This window comes from Fusarium flagelliforme (genome assembly GCF_020744385.1).
Source record: "Fusarium flagelliforme strain FIESC 12 MPI-CAGE-AA-0113 chromosome Unknown B0J16scaffold_1, whole genome shotgun sequence".
NCBI lineage: Eukaryota > Fungi > Ascomycota > Sordariomycetes > Hypocreales > Nectriaceae > Fusarium > Fusarium flagelliforme.
Window position 1 is genome coordinate 4,814,864 of NW_025763503.1, and position 20,474 is coordinate 4,835,337.

The 20,474-nt window shown below is 49.6% G+C and overlaps 8 protein-coding genes and 2 non-coding genes across 10 annotated transcripts; 4 read left to right on the forward strand and 6 right to left on the reverse strand.

Annotated features, from left to right (window-relative positions):
• Window positions 1-37: 37 nt before the first annotated feature.
• Window positions 38-876, reverse strand: B0J16DRAFT_258133 (concanavalin A-like lectin/glucanase domain-containing protein; the record flags this gene model as incomplete). Its single annotated transcript, XM_046123170.1, has 3 exons — window positions 38-84; window positions 136-188; window positions 239-876. 3 exons carry the CDS (start codon window positions 874-876, stop codon window positions 38-40), a joined length of 738 nt encoding a protein of 245 aa, XP_045989510.1.
• Window positions 877-1,189: 313 nt separating this feature from the next.
• On the reverse strand, window positions 1,190-2,653 carry B0J16DRAFT_29488 (kinetochore Sim4 complex subunit FTA2-domain-containing protein). Its single transcript, XM_046124401.1, has 2 exons — window positions 2,331-2,653; window positions 1,190-2,277 (listed from the first exon to the last, which is right to left on the reverse strand). Exons 1-2 carry the CDS (start codon window positions 2,505-2,507, stop codon window positions 1,336-1,338), a joined length of 1,119 nt encoding a protein of 372 aa, XP_045989511.1. The 5' UTR covers window positions 2,508-2,653; the 3' UTR covers window positions 1,190-1,335.
• A 397-nt stretch (window positions 2,654-3,050) lies between these two features.
• Window positions 3,051-3,135, forward strand: B0J16DRAFT_t14. The gene has a single exon. It is a non-coding gene; the product is annotated as a tRNA-Lys (tRNA).
• A 47-nt stretch (window positions 3,136-3,182) lies between these two features.
• B0J16DRAFT_391587 (metacaspase-1) lies at window positions 3,183-4,911 on the reverse strand (the record flags this gene model as incomplete). Its single annotated transcript, XM_046131942.1, has 4 exons — window positions 3,183-3,424; window positions 3,475-3,644; window positions 3,692-4,130; window positions 4,185-4,911. The coding sequence occupies 4 exons, from the start codon at window positions 4,909-4,911 to the stop codon at window positions 3,399-3,401; spliced, it is 1,362 nt and encodes a 453-aa protein (XP_045989512.1). The 3' UTR covers window positions 3,183-3,398.
• A 1,835-nt stretch (window positions 4,912-6,746) lies between these two features.
• Window positions 6,747-8,138, forward strand: B0J16DRAFT_314191 (uncharacterized protein; the record flags this gene model as incomplete). The annotated part of the gene is made up of 2 exons (XM_046125173.1): window positions 6,747-6,840; window positions 6,898-8,138. 2 exons carry the CDS (start codon window positions 6,747-6,749, stop codon window positions 8,136-8,138), a joined length of 1,335 nt encoding a protein of 444 aa, XP_045989513.1.
• A 1,427-nt stretch (window positions 8,139-9,565) lies between these two features.
• Window positions 9,566-10,599, reverse strand: B0J16DRAFT_29606 (tubby C-terminal-like domain-containing protein). The gene is made up of 2 exons (XM_046124430.1): window positions 10,172-10,599; window positions 9,566-10,118 (listed from the first exon to the last, which is right to left on the reverse strand). Exons 1-2 carry the CDS (start codon window positions 10,491-10,493, stop codon window positions 9,850-9,852), a joined length of 591 nt encoding a protein of 196 aa, XP_045989514.1. The 5' UTR covers window positions 10,494-10,599; the 3' UTR covers window positions 9,566-9,849.
• Window positions 10,600-11,450: 851 nt separating this feature from the next.
• Window positions 11,451-11,541, forward strand: B0J16DRAFT_t15. The gene has a single exon. It is a non-coding gene; the product is annotated as a tRNA-Pro (tRNA).
• Window positions 11,542-12,040: 499 nt separating this feature from the next.
• B0J16DRAFT_297094 (glycoside hydrolase superfamily) lies at window positions 12,041-13,861 on the reverse strand. The gene has a single exon (XM_046124451.1). It carries the CDS (start codon window positions 13,589-13,591, stop codon window positions 12,176-12,178), a length of 1,416 nt encoding a protein of 471 aa, XP_045989515.1. The 5' UTR covers window positions 13,592-13,861; the 3' UTR covers window positions 12,041-12,175.
• A 2,284-nt stretch (window positions 13,862-16,145) lies between these two features.
• B0J16DRAFT_314194 (uncharacterized protein) lies at window positions 16,146-16,943 on the forward strand (the record flags this gene model as incomplete). Its single annotated transcript, XM_046125174.1, has 3 exons — window positions 16,146-16,382; window positions 16,512-16,824; window positions 16,876-16,943. 3 exons carry the CDS (start codon window positions 16,146-16,148, stop codon window positions 16,941-16,943), a joined length of 618 nt encoding a protein of 205 aa, XP_045989516.1.
• Window positions 16,944-17,649: 706 nt separating this feature from the next.
• On the reverse strand, window positions 17,650-19,648 carry B0J16DRAFT_29659 (general substrate transporter). The gene is made up of 3 exons (XM_046124440.1): window positions 19,208-19,648; window positions 17,903-19,158; window positions 17,650-17,848 (listed from the first exon to the last, which is right to left on the reverse strand). Exons 1-3 carry the CDS (start codon window positions 19,401-19,403, stop codon window positions 17,723-17,725), a joined length of 1,578 nt encoding a protein of 525 aa, XP_045989517.1. The 5' UTR covers window positions 19,404-19,648; the 3' UTR covers window positions 17,650-17,722.
• Between the last annotated feature and the right edge of the window lie 826 nt (window positions 19,649-20,474).

The window sequence follows — 20,474 nt, forward strand, 5'->3', positions numbered from 1 at the left end:
CATATCATAACGTTTCTTCGAAATCCCTCAGCCATTTCTAGTTGAGGCTGATGACTTCTACGTTTCGGACCTGAAAGGTGGTTGCTGCCAAAGTCAGTATCAAGTAGCTTGGTCCCTGTAGACAGGAACACTCACGAGTCGTAGGTCCAGGCGAACCAGAAGATCCCTCGGTTTGATAGTTTACAATTCTGCCACCTCGTTAGCCACTTGCGTCACATATTCTCAGCCTCAAACTTACAGACGAAGTCCAGCACCAATATAATCTCTTCCATACTGCGTCGTCTGCTCAACCCCATCCAGGAAAAACTTAACCCTCACATCCGCCCCATTCTCATCCCTCAACTCAGCCCTAACAGAGTGCCACTCTGCCGGGTTCGGATAATCTCTATCCAAAGCGGTAACCTCATCAGAAGTATTAAACGTGTTGAAAGAAATCTTGCCGGAACCTTTCCACTCGGCAATATCAATCTCGGGCGGCCACCCGCTTGCAGCATTGAGCCAGAAAGCAGGCCACGTTCCTCTATCCACTGGAGCGATAAACTCAGCGCTGATGTCGTACCCACCGCCTGGGGCGACAGTGAAGGTTGATTTGGCGTGGATTGCGCCGGAGAGGTAGTGGATAGGATCTTCTTGGTCGTCTCTTGGTTCGGCAGTTAGAGTTAAGACGCCGTCTGTTACGGAGACGTGTTCTTCATCCATGCGTGCGCCACCATTGTGAGTTGGGCCCCAAGGGTAAAGATAGTTCCAGTAAGTTTCAAGAGAGTTAAATGAATCTTTGGGGATGTCTGTTACTGCGCGGGCTTCAATCGGTGGTCGGAGGGCAGAGCATGATACTGCAGCGCATTGAAGCGCAATGAGAAGGCTCTTGGAATGCATGTTTGGTACTGAATAGCAGAATGACCTTGATGACTTGGGAGAATAATGGCGGCCAATGCTGAATTTAAGTACTGAGGCGTTCACTTTATCGCATACGAGATGGTGTGCATGAAACGGGTTCGATGGAACCTCGGCCAGGATGTTGAAACAGGATCGCGTGTTGATCATCCAAACAAAGCGCACGAATAAACAAACGGCATTGACTAATGGTCCGAATGTACAAGCTTAAACCATGTAATTATGACAAGTAGACTTGCCTTTTCGGAGAAATAGGAAGCTGTGAAGCTATAGTATCAAAGAACTATACTCAACATCCTTGACCAGCTTGCTTATCTTTTGGCATTAGATGAAGATTATGACCTGACAGAAAGCCTTGTACCATCCAAACAAAAATGGCCATCACATCTGTCTATTGCCTGAATGGCAAAGCCAAAGTTCATGACACCTGCCACTGTATTTTCAACTCACGTCTGAACTCAGTTTCTCCAAGCCCTCAACAACTTCTTCCACAAAACCTTCCTTGATTTTCCCTGTGATCTTGCGAATCTTGACCCTCTTGTCTTCATCCACATTCGCCTCCCACTCAAGCGGATCCCACCGCGCAGGCTTCACCAAAAAGGGAGTCTGTTCAAACAGAGTCAGCAGCGGTAGAAAAGGACCATACGGCCGTTCATGCTTAGCCCGAGCCTCTTCACAAGAATAAGGGACAGGATACGCTTCAAAGGGGCAGTGCACGGGTAGTCCTTGGGGCCGGCCTAGTAGTTTGACCCAGTACTCGACGCGCTTGTTCCATCCACAGATGATAGAGTGTTGGAACTGATAGAGATCCCATGCTGCGAGACTTGCAAACGTCCAGCGAGGTTGATACTTGGAGGGTTCGCCGGATAGTGTTGGACCGTAGGGGTGGGGAGCTGTTTTGGAGCAGCTCAAGTCGACAAGCACGCCGTTGACATATTGTTCGCCCCGTATGTCTCTCACCACAATCCCGTTCTTGTGAAGTTCGTTAAGGTTCTCGATCATCTGTGGGATGTGGAACACCTGGTAGAGTCGATCGTGCACTTGTCGTAGATCCTCGTCCTCGTGCGGTGCCATGTCAACCCAATCCTTGACAATACCCATCATAGGCTCTTGTATATTATGTTGAACAAGGTCGTGAAACTGAGTCCTAGCTTGGATTGACCCGAACTTCACCTTGACCTGAGTCGATGTGGCACTGACATAGCCATGGGCTCGAACAGCAAGGTGTTCGCAGCCCACGTCTTGGAGCCTCCCAAAAGCTCGACACTCCTTTTCGAAGGGTGTGAAGTGGCGTTCGAATGCATCGCAGCAATCCCAGGCGGTTTCTTCATTTACGGAATAGCATTGGTCGTAGTCGACCTCGGGGGCTTCGTGGGTGATGAACTACCGCACAATTAGAATGTCGAGCCGATTTCCTTCCACGTTCTTCAACTGACCAGTTTGATAGCGTATAGACGCCTCCCCGTTGTAGCCTTGATAATGAGTCCATGGCTTGTGTCCCGGTCTAGAACCTCGAGGTACTGAAAGTCGTCGCTGAGAATGTCGTGCTCGAAAAGTTGAAGCCCTGGGCCTTCGCCCTCTGGTAGAGTTTTCATGTATGCCATCACCGCCATGATGAAGGCAGGGCAGGGACGATTCCTTGGTCGATTCAATGAAGACCGCGAGTCTTGGATAACAGAGGTCTGCGTGAAAAATGTTGAAAGAAGTGATGCGACGTGTTGAAAGGTGAATAAAGTCAAAATGCGAAAGTCACATTTTCCAATCTGGCTGTCTGTGACAACTCGACAGCATTACACTTTCGTGAAAACCTACGGGCAAGACAGATCATTCCCATTGGTATCACGCCTCAGCCGAGAATCTTACATACCTGGCATATCTAAATGCCTCTGCCCAATGACTCCAGCGTCACTGGGATCCTCCTGTTTGAGACCACTCATCATGCAGGCACTCAAAGAGTATACTGATAACATTGGATAGCAATATCGAGCACCGGAAATCACAAGTAACGGCATCTGCATCATTCAGCACATTGCTTTCACCATTTGCGTCTTCGACTTCGTTCACACATGTCATCAGTCTCAGCGTTCAGCAAAATGCGATCTCGTTGCAAGATGTGAGGTCTGTTTGGAACCTGGCTGTCATCCAATCAGAGCACCGCCTGGTTAGCTCAATCGGTAGAGCGTGAGACTCTTACTAGAGTACACAATCTCAAGGCTGCGGGTTCGACCCCCGCATCGGGCTGTTCCTATACAAATGATACGATTGATCACTTTTTTGCTTTTTGTTGTCTGAAGCGTCAAGATTGAGTTGGCGCAGGAAGAGAGACGCTCTATTTGCGGGTTAGTCACACCACAAGCTCAGGCATTCACTCGCTGTTGGGATCGGATCGGGTCGCGTGTCGTTCATCAATCATGCAGTCTGTCATTAAAACTGCAGATGCGCCGGCTCATAACCATCCGGTACATAATTACATATGGCCCAAACGTGGTTTCAGCTCCTCTACCTCACATAACAAACAAGAGGTCGGTGTCTAAGGAAAATGTTAGTAACCTATTCGGATAACACCAAGACAGAACTTACCAATAGGGTGACTACTCGAGAGCTGTGGCTTCTGGGTATACTTCTCTTCGAGAATGTCGCGGACGCTGTTCAGCAACTCGACGTAACTCTGCTGAGGGTTCGCCTTGAGTGCTGAAATGAACGCCCATGACATGGCACCAGTAGCCTGGGAGTTAATGGTGGCATCGGCCCTAGATAATTGTTAGAACAATCTAGCGAATTGGTGAGCTTCACTTACGATGTCTGGTCATCTTTGCTTCCGGAGAACATAACAACGTCAGCAGGCGATGTTCGGGTTTGCTTGTTGTACTCATAAACCTCATCGCCGGTCATAGCAGACTTGGCCAACGCGAACACTGAACTAGCAGCCCCAGCAAGATCTCCTCTAGAGTATGCGCTGAAGGCGTCAAAGAGACCTGATGCGGCTTCCTTGGCCAGGTTTGGTTCCTTGAGAACACCCTTGGTTGAGTAAACGTATGGAAGATCCATGACGGTGGCGGAATGACACGAGTCAAAGATGGCTGTGAGACGCACACCCTGGAGCAAGGGCTTTACGACGCGGGCATGGATTTCGTCGTCGATGATAGGACCAGCTTGGGCGTGGTCAACTGGGTAGATACACTCATCAAATCCGTCATCCTCATCGCCGTCCAAATCCTCGACTCGGCCACCGTGACCTACACAATAATTGTTAGAAAGTACAGTATCTCATGAAACGCGCGCTGACTTACCGGAGTAGTGAAGGAAGAGAGCATCATTGGGTTGGGCGTTTTGGATAAGCCAGCCGAAAGCGCGGATGATGTTTTCGCGAGTGGGAATCATGATCGGATCTTGCTGGTCATCAGTCAAGATGATCATGTCCTCCCTCTTGTAGTTGTAGCGCTCCACCAAGAAGGCCGAGATGTTGTGTACGTCGTTGATACATCCACGCAGCTCGCCTTGCTGACCAAAGTAGTTGATGCCGATGAGAAGCGCCTTGCGACGACCGTTACATTTGGAGTATTGGAAAGTATAGCCTTCAGGGGCACCGTGGCCGAACTGCTGGGGAACATCGGGGGGAGGTGGTCCGGATCGAGCGTGTTGGGCGTGGTGGTGTCGACCTTGTGGAAGAGGATAGCCGTACGCATCTAAATGAGGCGGAGGAGGATAATTAGGAGGAGGATATCTTTTGGGGGCTTGGGAAGAGCCTCTGGAAACACTACCGTAGTTTGTCGGGGGAGGAGGTCCGCCGGGAGGTCCGTAATGTTGCTGAGGAGGACCGTAATGGTTCTGAGGAGGCCCCGGCGGAGGACCGTAATTGTGATGCTGAGAAGGTCCAGAAGGAGGACCATACGAACGCTGCTGCTGGGGAGGAGGTCCAGAATAATATTGCTGGGGGGGAGGATGGCCGGGCGGAGGACCGTATCCATAGCCGCCTCCTCCTCCTCCGTTGTATCCTTGGCCTGGATAGTAGGACATGGTGTTTATCTGGTGAAACTGATGCTCCTGATGCTCTAGAAACTGATCAACGCAGAAAGCAGTAAAACAGGAAGAAAAAAAGATGCAGGAGGGAGCCCGAGAAATCTCAATAACAAGATGCAAAAACGAAACAACAATGGGTCAGCCAAGCAGTAAGAAGCCCATTCTGACCTTGGTTTTCAGCAATGAGCTCTCTCGTCAGTGCATTTGCGCGGGCGCTAATCACGTCCACGGCTTGAAGATTCCGAGAACTGACTCTTGGCAGAGGCGACAAAATAATATGGTCATCTCGAACCATTCAAAGCTTGCTCTTGGGCTTCGTCTATTTTGGCAGCCAAGCTTACGTCTCCATCTTGGCCTTGGTAGAGGGGCAGAGCTGGAGGGGCAACAGAAACTCCCTGCCTGAAGACGCGTCCACAGCCTGATTGTCTAGCCTTGAGAGCCCAAAGTCCCCTGAAAATCCCCTGACGGTGAATGTTCTGGAGGCCGCTAGAGGGGAAGTAATGCCAAGGACCTGGACTTTTCTTGGCGCTGCAAGAGCCCCTCCCCCTCACCGCAGTGTCAGACAGGTGTCAACAACAAAATGAGTCTGTGAATCATTCAGACATGTCACAAGGGAGGTAATATCGTGAGACGACATGAAACCCCCATGATATCTGCATCTCATCACCAGCCTCATTCTCTCATTCTTCATGATGATATCACGGGCGGCCTCTCGCCTTTCAAGACAAGTGACGCGGCAAGTTGCTTCCCTTGATCAAACTCAAACAATGCTTATGCGCATCGGCCGTTGATCAGCCTCTCCCTTTCATGAGAAGGACAGCATAATCGCATATCATGACTGCTTGCATCTTTGCTCCGCCACAATAATGTTACAGCAATACCCATGCCCCATTCCTCCCTGCCCTATAGCCTATGTCAATGGACATGGCGCGGGTATTGCAGCGCTTGGGAGCCGCTTCGAGGTATCATGAGCGTTTGAGGCGACTGTCAGAGGAAATGAGGGAAATCCTCTGCTCTGCTTCAGTATCCGTAGACTCCACGCTTTGCTGTGGAGCACATGCTTTTCCCCGTCGGCTCCGGGGCATCTCGATGCGCCGTGTAGTGGCAACTGACAGGAATGCTTTTCTGTCTGATAATTTGGTGTAGGATATCCCGTCTGATACTGGGAAACCCCCAATTTCTTTATCCCAAACATGAAGCATGAAATCCATCGTATCGTCGTAAAACGTGAGGCTCGAGCTTGAAGCTATCAACAGTTAGTTGCCTGGTTGAACGTTGGGCGCCCCGCCGGACCGGCCCGCAGGGGTCAAAAAAAGGTCCACCTGATTGGCCACGTCGTAGCATTGAAGTCTAAGTTAGTGGACAGGTCCCTGGGGATTGAGGCTAGGTGTTGAATGGAGGGGTAAACGCTCTAGCTCATCAATCGCGACGGGAGGTGAAGTGCGATATCATCAACAAAATTGTTCCCGTCGGTACCTGGGGCGCAAGACTGGGGGCCCGTTAGTTCCGTATGTCACTATGTCACTGACAAGGAGCAGCCGGGATCCATTCTACGGTGATATTCACTGAGCTCTTTCCCTTCTCAGCAGTGAGACGTTTCCTTCCACCACTCTCATGCACTGTCGGCAGCTGCCAAGAAGTCCTGTCGACTGTTGATAACTGCACGGGTGGCACATACCTTTCCCTTTTCTTCCTCAGGCCTCTTCTCCATTATATAAACAGAACCTGGTCTCTCTTCCTCTTGACTTTCTATTCTCTCATCTACTTCTTTTCCCCTCCCCCCTGAACCTACAACACTTATCAGGCTTCACCCCATCGCGAAGTCATCCATCATGTCTTTCTTCAAGAAGATCACCCAGGAGTTTGAGAACCTTGGGTTCGGTGACAAGAAGAAGGAAGAGGGAGCTCCTCAGCAGGCTCAGGATAGTAAGTTTGTCAAGTTTGTCGAGCTCCATAGTTTCGTTGGCTAACCTTTCAACCTAGACACCCGTGCCTACGGCGATAACGGATACGGAGCTCCCCCTCAGGGCTACGGCTCTCCTGCTCCTCAAGGCTACGGTGCTCCTCCTCCCCAGGGCTACGCCTCTCCTCCTCCCCAGCAACAATACGGAGCTCCTCCCCCTCAGAGCTACGGTGGTTCTCCCCCTCCTCAGGGTTACGGTTCGCCCGCTCCTCAGCAATACGGCTCTCCCGCTCCTCAACAGCCATACGGTGCTCCTCCTCCTCAGCCCGGCTACCAACCTCCTTCCGATCGTCCTCCTCTGCCTCAAGGTTGGACTGCCCAATTCGATCAGAACTCCCAGCGATGGTACTACGTTGAGCAGGCCACCGGCCGCACTCAGTGGGAGGCTCCCCAGGCGCAGCACGCTCCCCCTCCTCCTCCTCCCGATTCTCGTCCTCCCTACGAGTCGCACCCTTCTGACGCATCTCGTGACTTCGGCGGCGCCCCTGGTGGATATGGTTCTCCCGCTCCCGGTGGCTATGGTGCTCCCTCGCCTTACGGCGCCCCTGGTGCCCCCTCGCCCTATGGTGCTCCCGGCGGTTACGGATCGCCTGCTCCAGGTGGCTACGGATCACCTGCTCCTGGTGGCTATGGTGCTCCCTCGCCATATGGCGCTCCTGGCGCTCCTTCTCCTTACGGTGCTCCTTCTCCCTACGGCGCTCCTGGTGGACACGACCAATATGGTGCTCCCGGCCAGGAGGGTGAGCGTGGTACCAACCCCTATGGACAGCAAGCTGGAGACAAGAAGAAGAGCAACTCTGGTATGCTCCTTGGTGCCGCCGGTGGTCTCGCTGCCGGTGCTCTAGGTGGTGCCCTGATCGCCAACGCCTTGAACGACGACAGTGACGAGGAGCGTGAGAAGGAAGCCGCTGCTGCCGCTGCCGCTGCCAGTGCTGCTCCTGCTGCTGCTGAGCAACAACCTCAGGTCATCAACAACTACTACGGTGCTCCTCCCGAGGACGACCCCTACGCCGCCCGTGGTGACCCCTACGGCGCTCCTCCCGAGGATGATATGCCCCCTGCCGTTCTGCCTCCTACTGATGCGGACGGTGACTCTGTCTCATCCAGCGACCGAGAAGATGTTGAAGATGCTCGTGCAGATTACGAAGAGGCCCTTAGAGATGCTGCCGATTCAGATGCTGGCAGTAGTGAGGAAGAGGCCCTTGAAGAGGCTCGTGAAGAGTACGAGGAGGCCTACGAGGAGGTGTATGAGGATGAGTAAATGGGTTGAAAATGAGCTACGAATAACGACATGTTGCGTCCATTTCTACTGGATTGCGTTGAAGCCATAGAGGCACGGAAGGACGGATTTCTTTCACTTGTTGATACCTCAGTAGTACAATACCAGAACACGTTTCGTATTAAATCTTGCCTGCCTTGTACGTTCAATGGAGTGTATATTCAAGTGGTCTACTGTGGCTGTGAGAAGTATGTATGTAGCCGCCTTCGCTTATCGACATAGAGCCAAGAACTGCAAGACCCTCGTTTTTTGTAACCCATGTCATTCGAATCGACCATGGCGATAACTCGGGATTTAGGGGTCATCTATACTGCATAACGAGCTGAGAACACTTGCATGCGAAAGACTCACTGTGAATGCGAATCAACAGTTGGTGACCGTAACTCTCTACTTTACTTGCTATTGCTCCATACGAATGACAAATCCAACTAAAGGACAGACAAGCATGATCATGAGGCGACGAGAATGAGTTGTTCGTCCCCACGCTTGGCATTACACGAGCTACCTAGGTACGTGTGCCGACACAGCCCCTCTTGTCTTGGCAGCGCAAAGTCGTGATCAATTCCGTAATCCAGCCCATGCAAGTATCTTTTTCCATTTAATTGCTCATAAGAATTTGGTCCTTCAACGGGCGCTTGCTTCCTCCCCGGACCATTTCCGCATGCATGAAGCTTGCGCAACCCCCATACTCAAAGAAAATCCACACCCTGCATTAGACGGTGAGAGTAAGAGAACATGATACACGAGCGTAGCTATACGTTGATCATGGCCGGGATACAAGTTCAAGCTTTGTAGAAGCGAAGAATAAGCATTGCGAGGGGAAAGCTTGTTCTTGCTTATGGTTTATGCTTAGATCAAGGTTGTTTGGTAGGTTACGGTGGGAAGCTTGGCGTGCGAGGTCTGGATCGTGAGGATTTATTAGGCGTATCCGTATTTGGTATGCCAATCGTGAGTTAGAAGATTCAAGGGACTTTGATAGAATGTGCTGGATATAATCAGCCGATATATCAATTCATTTTCTTTTGCTGCAAGTCGTCCTTCATTGAGGGTATATGGTGCAATGTCGTGATGGAAAGCCTCGGCGCATCTTCCGAGGCCGCAATCAAGGGTTCGGGGAGGCACCATACACCTAGACAAGACCCTTTGCGCATCCTCCGGCCTTGGGGCGGGTTAAATTTGCAGTGAAAAAAGTCAGCCCTATCTTCGCCTGGCAGAGCCTCATCTCTGTCGGATTCTCTACATGAACTGATCCCTCTTATATCGCTCTTAAACACGAACGGACTTCCTCGATCTACCCGTCCGCGAAGTTGTCGGAGTGAAGCACATATTTACCATGCAGCTATCTATCCACGATGTAAGAATGCTGGCTTCTATCCCTTACGGTGCCTTATTTGGCTCATACAACCATCGTCTCAAATGATGAGGATAGGTACTCATCAGAGTCTCATCTAAGCCAGAGGTGGACAAGTTTAAACTAGAATTTGCGAGCCTTTGGAGATCCTCAAGACCTGTTGAAGTGCAATTTACCGATAATACAATTCATTATTCATTCTTATTTCTCAGGTTTCTAGGAAAGCGATTCCTGCAACACAATTGGGCTCATAATGACCGTTCAAAAACCTCGCCATCTCATTATGGCCTCTCATCATCATCGCTCTCGGGGTATCTATCACACACGCCAAATCATCCATTTCTATCCCTCGTTGTTCTTCTCGTCCATGCAGATACACAGGGCCGCCATGAGCGCCATGTCAACACCAGGCGCAACCATCAGCGCATACGTCTGCTGCCCGAAAATCATGTCGCGACCGCTAAGAAGCTTGCGATCGATGCGCGCAATGACAGTATTTGTTGATTTGTCAAAGATATCGGCCGCAAAATCGAACCAATTGCCCTTCATCTCCAAAATCTCAGCGGTACCGTCGCTTGAAGTGAAGGTAGCAGTGGCCTTGGAGCCCATAACTAAACACATAGTCAGAACACAATTCTTTGCTAATTGGGAGGAGAAAACTTACGCTTGAAGCTGTTCTTTACTTCCATGATCTTGACGCCCTGGGGATCTTCCACGGCGTAAGTAGCATGAATATGCATGAGCTCTTTTACGATGGAAAAGAGATGGTTGCCCTGCATGTCAAACACCTTTTTGCGGCCCGAAATGCTCATGACTTTGCCCTCAACTTTAAGGATGGGCTGGCCGTTGGCAAGCTTGATGTCGAAACTATCGCCAGTCAGAGACATGACTTTCTCTCTGAGGACGAGCGTCTCGGTTTGCTGAGCCGTGAGGTTCTTGAAGACGCCGACCTGGCGGGGCGCGGGTGGAAGTTGAACTGCGGCCATGATTGTTGCTGATTATTAAATGTCAAAAATAGGAATAGGATACGGGTAGGTATAGAGGGTGATGGTCGGATATGATGGATGGTAGAATTGTGGTATTTATATAGAGCTACCTAGGTATCTACGTCTGTCAGCACGAGGGGTCCTTACCTACCTAGGTAGCAAACGTCACATGTAACTTCCTCAGCCATCAATAAGACCCCTCATAGCAACCTGAGACCTGAATGGCTTAAGGCTGAACAAGGCGCAGTCACAGGCAAGGCTGATTAACCCAGAATTCTCGAATAGAAGGATTGAGAATTGCGTCATAAGAAGCTCTGATACGATGATCTTCAAGGGAAATAATCCTTTCTGAGATCACAGCCCCCAAATCAAGTTCAAGTGACACGAATTCCGGTGATAAACGGAAAAGGCAATTGATAGGCTTCATGCTAGAAGCTGCTTATTCGTCAATCCGTGCTGTCGGGACATTTTGCTGTTCTTGGCTACAGAGGAACAAAATACCGTTCGGCTTCCGATAGGTTATCAATTCATCGTGAGGCAGCGTCTACAATGTTGTGTAGTATTTACTACTATATTAGTTGCATAGCATAAATCATCAAGTAGCATAGATTATTCTGTGTGATAAGGTGGTAGGCAGACTGTCTTTGGAGATAAGAGGGAGCCAACGCCACCTTGAAGCTGAATTAATGGTACTTCAGCAACCAACCATTGTATTGTTTTGCTTCAAGCTTACAATCTCACAAACCAATTTACGAAAAGTAAGCATTTAAATAAATTCTTATAAGATCTGATTAGCCTCGTTATTCTAATCATGAATAGCTGCATCCCAACGATGGATTTCTGAACCAACTCACCCTATATACCAACACCAAAAACTCCCGACATAAGCGACAATTCGGCCATCTCCAAGCATCGAACAATCACGTGATTGCTTCAACAGTCTTTCAAGACTTGTTCGGTCTGGTGGTCTAGTGGTATGATTCTCGCTTAGGGAAAACCCTATAGCATAGCTTGCGAGAGGTCCCGGGTTCAATCCCCGGCCAGACCCTTCCTTTTGCTGAACGTATCTGCAAATGGTAATGGAATTGTTTCTTTTTGTTCTAGTGTTGCAGCTTTGTTGTCAGGGGCCATATTGAGTTCGTAAGGCGGTTGTGGCTCAAGCCGTTTGACGGTTATAACGCCTGGGAAAAATAAACGTTGAATCAGTCTGTGCTTCAAACCAACGCTCCCAACGACGCAAGTCAAGTCGACTTGAGGCACGGGGGACCTAACTTGAATTGAAGAACAAGTCAAAGCCCTGACTTGACTGACTTGACTTGACTTGACTGGGGAATAATAGGTCCACCTTCCGAATTACTGATGTTAGTATACTGACTAGTTGACTTGCAAGTCAGAGCCTACGTAGGTAGACTTGACTTGAACTCGTCCACTTGACTTGTTGGTAGCGTTGCAAGTAAACTGCGAGCTTCGTGTAAGTCGATTAGGAATCCACGCAATCATTCTCACATAACGGTTTGCATCAGTCATTTATCGAGAGGCACAAAATACTAGAAAATAAGCCAACATTTGTCTATCCGTAATCTATCCATAAAACTAGTACAAGAAACAGATCTCGGGCGCGAGAAAAATAAATAAAAGACACGCTAATGGGCGTCATTCAACCCAGGATCCATTTAGGACATTTACAGAGCAAGCATGGCGAAGAAGGCAATGGCGGCAGCGGAGACGGTGAAGCCAGCAGCAGCGTTGACAGTGCTGGGGGTCTCAGCAGCCTCGGAGCCGGAACCAGTCTCGGAACCGGAGCCAGAGCCGGAACCAGCAGAGCCAGACTCGGAGGCAGAACCAGCGGAGCCGGACTCGGAGCTGGAGCCGGAGCCAGAAGAACCGGAGCCAGAAGAACCGGAGCCAGAAGAGCCAGACTCAGAGGCGTCACCAGAGCTGGAACCGGAGCCAGAGCCAGAGGTAGGCTTGGAAGCAGAGCCAGAGCCGGTAGCAGTAGAGTCCTCGTCGTCATCGCTGGAGCCGGAGCCGGTAGCAGAGGCGGTAGCGGTGATGAAAGTACCGGTGGTGTGAGACTCGCCGGTAGACTTGGAAGCGGCGGTGGAGGTCTTGGTCTTGGACTCGGCGGAGCTGGAGGTCTCCTTATCGTCAACCTTGTCGCAAGAGAGGTCGAAGAGAGGGGTGGTGGACAGGTTCTCGGTAATGGCGAACTTCATCTTGTTGTCGGGGTTGGAGTCACGGAGGTTGTACCAGAAGGTGGGGACCTTGTTGAAGAGGCTCTTGCAGCCGACCTCTTGCCAGTACTTCTGGGCGTTCTTGACGCTGGGCTTGGCCTCATCCCAATCGGGACCCTTGTAAGGCCAGCCAGTCTCGGTGACCCAGACGGGCTTACCACCAGCAGCAGCGACGGTGGCATCGAAAGCCTTGTCGAAGAGCTTAGCAGCGTTGTCGATGCTGTTGCCCTTGCCGTTCTCGTAGTAGGGGTACTCATCGACACCGATGAAGTCAATGGCATCGAGGACGGGCTTGTTGGTGGCGTTACCCCAGACGTCCCAGGTGTCGACGTGGCCGAGAGGAACCTTGGAGATGGGGGTGTCCTTGAAAGCCTTGCGGAAGTCGTCAATGAAGTCGACGAGGGCGTCGGGCTGAACACCGACACCACCCTTGTTCTTGACACCAGTAACGGAGTTACGGTAGAGATCCTCGCTACCGACGGAGACACCAATGATGAGGTCGGTCAGCTTAGAGCCGTACTTCTGAACGGCCTTCTTGAGAGCGCTGATCTCCTTGTCGATAGAGTCGGTACCGGAGGTCCAGACACCGAGGAGAATCTGGGTCTTGGTGTCGATGGCAGCCTCGAAAGCCTCGATGGGGTCATCCTCGGAGTAAGCCTGGATGTTGGTGTAGAGTCGGACAGCGTTGAAGTCGCCGGGGGAGGTCTTGAGGCCCTGGGCAGTCTCGAACTCAGCCTGGAAGTCGGCCTTGAACTTGGCCTCGCGGTTGGCGAGGGTGGCACCGGAGTTGAAACCAAGGTAGTTCTTGGCCTCAGCGCCCATGGCGAGGGCACCAACAGCGACGGCAGCAGATGAAACCTTCATGTTGACGATTTGTGATATAGATTATCGAGACTCGGTCGATTTGTGATGTAATACTTTATTCGGTACAACGTTGAGCACGGTCACACCACGTTAGACTGTTATAAAGTCTATTAAAAAGAGTGTGAGTATAATTGGGAAAAGTAGTCAAAAAAGAGAGTGACGATGAAGTGAGAATGTCTACCAAAAAAAGAGAAGACAGACAGACGACAAAAAGGGAATGATGGACGGAAGAGAGGAAATATCAAGATGAAAGAATGGAGAAGAGACTCTTTTGTTTTGCTTGCGGAACGCGGTGAGATTAGGTAGGGGCCGCTCGGTTGCAGCGGGCGTGGAGCCGTCACGTGCCGGACAGGCACTAAGTGCCCGGTTTTTCAGGGGCATGCTTACGACGCTGGTCCACTAAGTTATGGTTAAACCGCTAAGAATAGCAGTAGATGTCTTGGGTACAGGCGATGATTGGTTATCAGTAGCTAGCTTCTCCTGTCTCATGCCCAACTAGTAATTTTCCAATATGATCGTCGATAAACAATAAAAGATGATGAATGATGAAGTCCCACGTATTTTATGAGTAATGCGGATTGAACCAAATAGCTGGGTATGGAGACTTATCCCTACATTGAATCCTCGTACTGTTAGATTTGATACGACGCCGTTATTCGTTTATGTCTGAGCGACTCATTCTTTGACTAATATGTACGTACTATAACTCGGTTGGCGGCACTTATGCAAGGAACAACGCAGATAGCATAAGCCAATTAGAGAGCAGATGAAAGCCTAATGAGCTGAGCAAAGTTTATGTATCGTATATCCCAGTCTCAATATCAAATGCGTTGGCGGCTAGGATCTGACGCTGGGGTAATTCCTTGGGACCAATCTCTGCATACGAAGCCAAGAACAAAGACATTTGATGTTATTTCAGTTTGATGTTGAGACACCCTTAGCAAAAAACTTCATCTGCTTTCCCAATCCTTTGACTTGTGCTCTGACCCTTTGGCTTTCAGCTTATTTGTATAAAACACTACGTAAGAAGCAATTCTTCGCTGAGGCCGGAGAATTCCTTGGCAGCCCTGGGATTGTCATTGTCATCAAGGGCTTGGGCCTGGGGCAAAAGACGCTAAATTAGATGCGACTGGGTGGACTCGTCTTCTCCCTTGAAGTGGAGAGGGCGGCTCTTGGCTGGCACGGCTGTGAGGCCGCTCCATCCGTTGCTCAAAGAGGTTTAGAGAATGAACAAAGAGTTTTGTTAATGGGAGATGAAGTCATAGTAGACAAACTGGAGGGTTGCCTCCCGCACAAAAGTTGCACAAAGAAGATTGCATGACATACGGTGACTGTGGTTTGGTTGTAATCTGCGGATAACAAGTTGACCTCGTTAACACAAAGGACAAATCAGCATACTCACTTTATGCCGATTTCGGTATGATTGTGCTTCGTGTTTGCACTCAAGAGATGCCAATTGTCCTCACAATTTGTGAGTTGGATTGTCAAGCGATGATACATGCAGTGAGACAAGCGATAACTGCTTGTTTAGGCAGATGATAGCAAATTAATGGATTCTGTCTATAAAGAGTACATCATTCTTTTTGGGCGTGAACCAGACCCCTACTCTATGACACCTGGTCGCATCCTTAATAGCAACTACTATTTTCGATATACTATTAAAACCAGGCTCGACACTCCAACGATGGGCTTACTACAGCCCACCATGAGTATATAGTCCCGGTTCTGAAGTGTGTGGTTCTCGTATTCATAACAACGACACGGAAACCAGTCCCAGATTTCACTTTCCCTCATACAACGCAAGTTATACTAAAGACGAGATCTTCCATGGTTCAATACTAGAACGGTTTGCTCAGGCTCAAGGTCAGACATGGAATCTGAATCCCAATGAGACATCGGCTTTGTCCACGATACCGTCTATCAGAAAACGTTCTTGTCGGCCAAGAAAAGGTCTTGGTACATGAAAGCCACGTGTGTCGGGGTGAGATTCACCTACCAAGAGAGAAACTGGAGCCAAATATCTGTGGCAGACGAGCAGCGACATTTCTCTGGCGCGACCATCTTCATCAAGCCTGGCAAATGATCCCACAAGCCATCGTATACATGGACACACTTCGTTACGAACACTCCAACATTCGCTTATACTAAAGCAAAACATGTATTGTCTTCGGCTACAGCGTACAGACGCTGGCAAATGGCGTATCTGTACCGGACCTGGCATCAAAACTCGACACTATATGACAGAGCCAGGTGCGTCCATCGCCATGATTGACTTCAATACGGCGCGACTACAACACAGCAGTGCAAATAAGGAACAGATTTCGTCATCCTGGACATCGAGTTCACGGTGTCTTTCAATTTAAAAACTGCGAGCATAAGAACGTCCAGATTGTCAGCGCCAGCTTCGGCCAGCCCAAGTATCTTATACCTTCAACGTAGCCAGGCTGCGAAAACAATCCCGTCTCTACCTCTCACTGAACTATACCCCAAGCTTGAGAAAGCACCTTTTGGACTGCTTAGCCTTTCATATTGCTTTCTTCGCTCGCACTTCATCATGCCCCTGTCCATTAAGATTCCTACTACTTTTCTGGAAAAGTTGTCTCACGCCGGCAGCAAAATCGCCAACAAAGCCACACGCTTCGTCGCAGAGAGCCCCATTGGCGAAGAAACTTCTGGAGGGCTCGGTTCTTATATCTCGTTACTTCATATATCTTGGATAATTCTTGCCTGTCCGGTAGCGCGCTGGAGCAAGCTAAAGAGCTGGAAGCAATCATCACCACTGGGGCAGGATGTGCGTGGTTTCTCATGGCCAACGTCAAACGACGGTATGCCAATCTACAAAAAAAGCAGCCCACAGAAGCCCTCATATTGAGTAAGTCTTTTGAGTATTAGCAATGTGCTCGGCTTATAAGTATACTAGGGTCTTACGAGGGAGAGGGCAGATGCTCGAGCTGGGGACGACACCAGCTTTGTATATATTATAGACGGGAAAGCACCTCTTCTCCTGGAATGCGACCAGAATTCGATGGGATATCAATGTCTTCGAGTTATACAACACCAGCGAGTCTGTGCCAGACGCAGGTATATATCACAACAGTGCCATGAATCAGCAGGCCATGAGCCATCAGGCAGTAGCGAGAACAATAACAGTCAGACGCGGGGGCATGAGCAAGTCAATCGGTGCCTGAATGTCAATCTATTCTGGTTGTTGCTTTGGACGACCATTCAGCCAGGTGAGTATCGCGTCTTATAAGCCGGAAGACCCGATACTGACACCACAAAAGCATGTTTCAGGCCGAGAAAAGAATACAAATATGATCAAGCATTTTCTCTCTGTCAAACGCAAATTTAGAAGAGTGAAAGGTCCTGGATGTTGGCCAGACTAAAGTCGAATTGGGCCACATCATCAACTGTCACACTCTGAAAGAGTTCAATGCTTTCTTCAAGGCAATCATAAACGGACACCGTCAAGTGTTTGCATTTAGTCAGATGACCAAAGAGGTAGGAAGAGGGAAGGCCCTGGATATCATATGTAAACAGAATGACCTATGGTCTGTTTAGAGAACTTGACCATCTACCATGAAGAGCATCAGAGATGAGATTCGCCAGTCATTTTGCATCCTGTAGACGGCCATTAGCTTATATTTTACGCTCTGAACTCAGAAGTCCAATTACTTAATACATCATAGCATACTATAGCGTATTCATTCCGATAATTATGTATCGAATAGATGCAATGAGTGTTGTAGCGCTGTAGACCCTTCGTTAGATTGATGACTCGCCTATTTAAGCGCTGATCAAGGGCCAGTGTTTCACCACGACAATGCGCTAACACATCGGTTCATCGCTAATTTAGCAAAATTTCAGTCACGGTCATCCACTGGCTATCATCATCAAAATACGAATGAATAACTGTCATGCGAGCCGCTAATAATAAGTCAAGTCATAACTAACTCATAACTCGTCCAGCACAAAACATCAGGCCTCCAATTGAGTGTCCTAAGTCTCTCGCTTCTCTTCCGCAGGTCTGTCATTGGACATGAAGAACTCGCTCTCGTTGATCTGGTACTTGGCGGACTTGCGTGCCGAAACACCCTTTTGGAACTGTTCAACTGTATCAGTACATCTTCTTTAATGTTTTGAGATAGGATTACTTACCATGAAATCCATCTCACCAAAGGTACGATCCTTTGTCTCGAACATACGGAAGTAACCCCAGATGAGAGTCAAAGTGGCCAATCCAGCCCAGAAGAAAGCCTACATTGTTCATTAGCATGTCGTTGTTTATTTTTTGTCCATATCAAGACTTACAGTTTTACCCTTGAGGTTCCAAGAGCCAGGCGACAGCATCTCAGGCTGGATCAGGCCTCCGCAAACGATGTTACCGACATAGTAAGTCGAACGAGCCAGCACGATAGTCTGTGTTCGCAGACGAGTCGAACCAATCTCAGCGACAACGGTGTAGATGATTGGACCGACAGTCATGGAGTAAGCTCCAAGCCACACTATACACAGAACAGACTGCGCCCAGGCTAGTGATAGGGTTTGTTTAGGCAAGGCAAGGAAGCCGATCGTCCAGAGGATGACAACGAGGCATGAGAAGCCGGTAAGCCAGATTGTTCGTCGACCGAACTTGTAGATGTAGAACCAAGAGACGATGGTTCCCATGAAGGCGATTCCAGTTCCGCCAAGAGCGATACCGTATGAGGTCTCAGGACTAATACCGGTTTGTTGGAAGAAGAAAGATCCACTGTAGCAGAGGGCGCCTCCGTTGGTGATCTGAGACAAGAATCCCATGCAAGCGATCTCAGTACGTCGAAGGTTACTGCCGCGGAAACAATCCCAGTAGCTGGTACCAGACCGCTCTTCAATCTCCAGCTTGTTGGTGTGTACCATCATGGCAACGGCATTGTCGTAGTTGATGTTGTGTTCGGGGTTGGACAGTCGCTCGAGAGAAACCTTGGCCTTCTCAAGCTGGTTCGTTCGTACAAGATGCCACGGCGACTCGGGAGCGAGATACGCTGCAATGGCAAGAGGAATAGGCCAAACCCATTGAATCGCAAAAGGAATTCTATATCCCCACGGCGTAGGGTTGGTGACCAGACCCTTCAATACACCAGCAGAGATGAACTGTCCAATACACCAACACAGGTTAACATAAGCAGTGAGGTATCCTCGAATAGCCAGTGGTGTAACTTCAGCGGCATATGCGGGACCAGTCGTGGCAAAGATACCCCAAGGAATGTTGCAAAGGAATTGACCAACAAGCAGAACCTCAATGTTAGGAGCAAAGAAGACAACAAAGATGAAAGCAGAAAGCCAGAAGAGACCGCTAATGAGCACAACGCGGTGTCCCCATCTAGAAGTTGCCCATCCGTTGAGCAAGGCGCCGATGATGTTGGCCAGAGCACCCAGGCAGTTGAAGCGCTGCTGCCAATTGGCCGAGATCTGATATCCGTTGTCCTTGTCGAGCCAAGCGCCGTACTTCTCTCTGAATCGTGGGTATCCGTAGAATGAACCTAGGAGGGTAACGTCATAACCTTCCATGATGACGGTCGTCGAGATGACTGCATTGTCAGTTACTCTCACTCCAGCTACAGGCAGGTATGAACTCACGGATTGACCAAAAGGCAGCGGCCTTGTAAGTTTTGAAACCTTGTATAACGCCATAGCTGTGTTCGTCGGCGGTGGCCTCGAAAGCTTCGTTGGCGAGGGCTTTGTCGTGGAGGTCAACGTTCTTGAGATGATCGAGACCAGCATCGGTGCTCTCGATGTGAGGATTGATCTCCCCAGTCTGCTTTACAGTAGCCATGATCGTTCACTCAATGACTTGGACTACTTTGTTGAGAAGGAATGGCGGACAGCCCATGTCGTTCTGGACTGGGCATGATGGGCAGTTATATCTCGTCTCAATTGAGACGGGCAAGGATGCGAATGCTTCTCCTCATGCATGCATCGCAAAGCTACTCTGGTCCTTGAAGCCTGAGACCCGTTAGTGTCTGCAAGAAATAGGATCGACGGCCCGCGAAGAATCATGTTAGTGAACTCTGAAGCTATTCGTACTTGACCAACTGCAGCCATTGGTGGAAGATTCTGCGGGGTGCTTGTTCGAAGGATGCATCACCTCGATCTGAGTGGACCGGATAATGATGAAGGAAGCATCTGACCATTCAGGATCTGATTTATCCTCCCCAGACTGGAGGTGGAGAAATCTGGGGTAGTTATTTTCTGGGGGATGAGCCGGCTGGTGTTGATCAGCGGCTTTCCCTCTTGCATCACTGGTAAGGTTTAGACCATTTCTCTAGGTCAAGAGATCCTTCAAAGTGCCCGCTTATTGCTTATTCCCAGTCTCCGGTTAAATGTAATTGTCGTTCGTTGTTTTTCCAATCGGGCAGTCGAGAGGATCTCCAACCTCTCCACTTTGATCATGAGAAGAGTCGATGCCCAGGAACCAGGGCCCCATGAATAACGCTGCATGCAACTGTGCCAATGATTCGCGAATGATTCCTCAATGTAACCACCCACTCGAATCCGTGGTCGTCTTGTCTTAAGCTCGGGCTATATGCCTTCAAATAAGTTACCACGATCTTGATGCTTATATTGTAAAAGTAACCCCCACGGCACTCGAGGAATTGGGGGCAAATAGTGTCTGCTTCTTCAGCGTCCATAGACTATCGCATCTTTGACGCCATTCTCTTCACTCTCGGTAGACTTCAACCTCATTTCCCACAAGACTTTTACGCGTAAAACGGACGTAAAAACCTGTTCTTGGCAGCAGACCTTGCCAACATACGTGACCAAAACGGGAGGGTTGCATATCGACTTGACAGACAGGGCAAGCCCCCATTCGCAATGCACGTACGCGGCGTCGGCCAACTCAGGC

Excerpts from the sequence above, each read along its gene's own strand:
- B0J16DRAFT_29659 (XM_046124440.1), bottom strand. The coding sequence starts at position 19,403 with ATGGCTACTGTAAAGCAGACTGGGGAGATCAATCCTCACATCGAGAGC. Across the intron at positions 19,159-19,207 it reads CGCTGCCTTTTGGTCAATCC|TCATCTCGACGACCGTCATC; the intron begins GTGAGTTCATAC and ends CTGACAATGCAG. Across the intron at positions 17,849-17,902 it reads GGAACCTCAAGGGTAAAACT|GCTTTCTTCTGGGCTGGATT; the intron begins GTAAGTCTTGAT and ends TGAACAATGTAG.
- B0J16DRAFT_29606 (XM_046124430.1), bottom strand. The coding sequence starts at position 10,493 with ATGGCCGCAGTTCAACTTCCACCCGCGCCCCGCCAGGTCGGCGTCTTC. Across the intron at positions 10,119-10,171 it reads AGTAAAGAACAGCTTCAAGC|TTATGGGCTCCAAGGCCACT; the intron begins GTAAGTTTTCTC and ends CTATGTGTTTAG.
- B0J16DRAFT_297094 (XM_046124451.1), bottom strand. The coding sequence starts at position 13,591 with ATGAAGGTTTCATCTGCTGCCGTCGCTGTTGGTGCCCTCGCCATGGGC.
- B0J16DRAFT_29488 (XM_046124401.1), bottom strand. The coding sequence starts at position 2,507 with ATGGCGGTGATGGCATACATGAAAACTCTACCAGAGGGCGAAGGCCCA. Across the intron at positions 2,278-2,330 it reads GTCTATACGCTATCAAACTG|TTCATCACCCACGAAGCCCC; the intron begins GTCAGTTGAAGA and ends ATTGTGCGGTAG.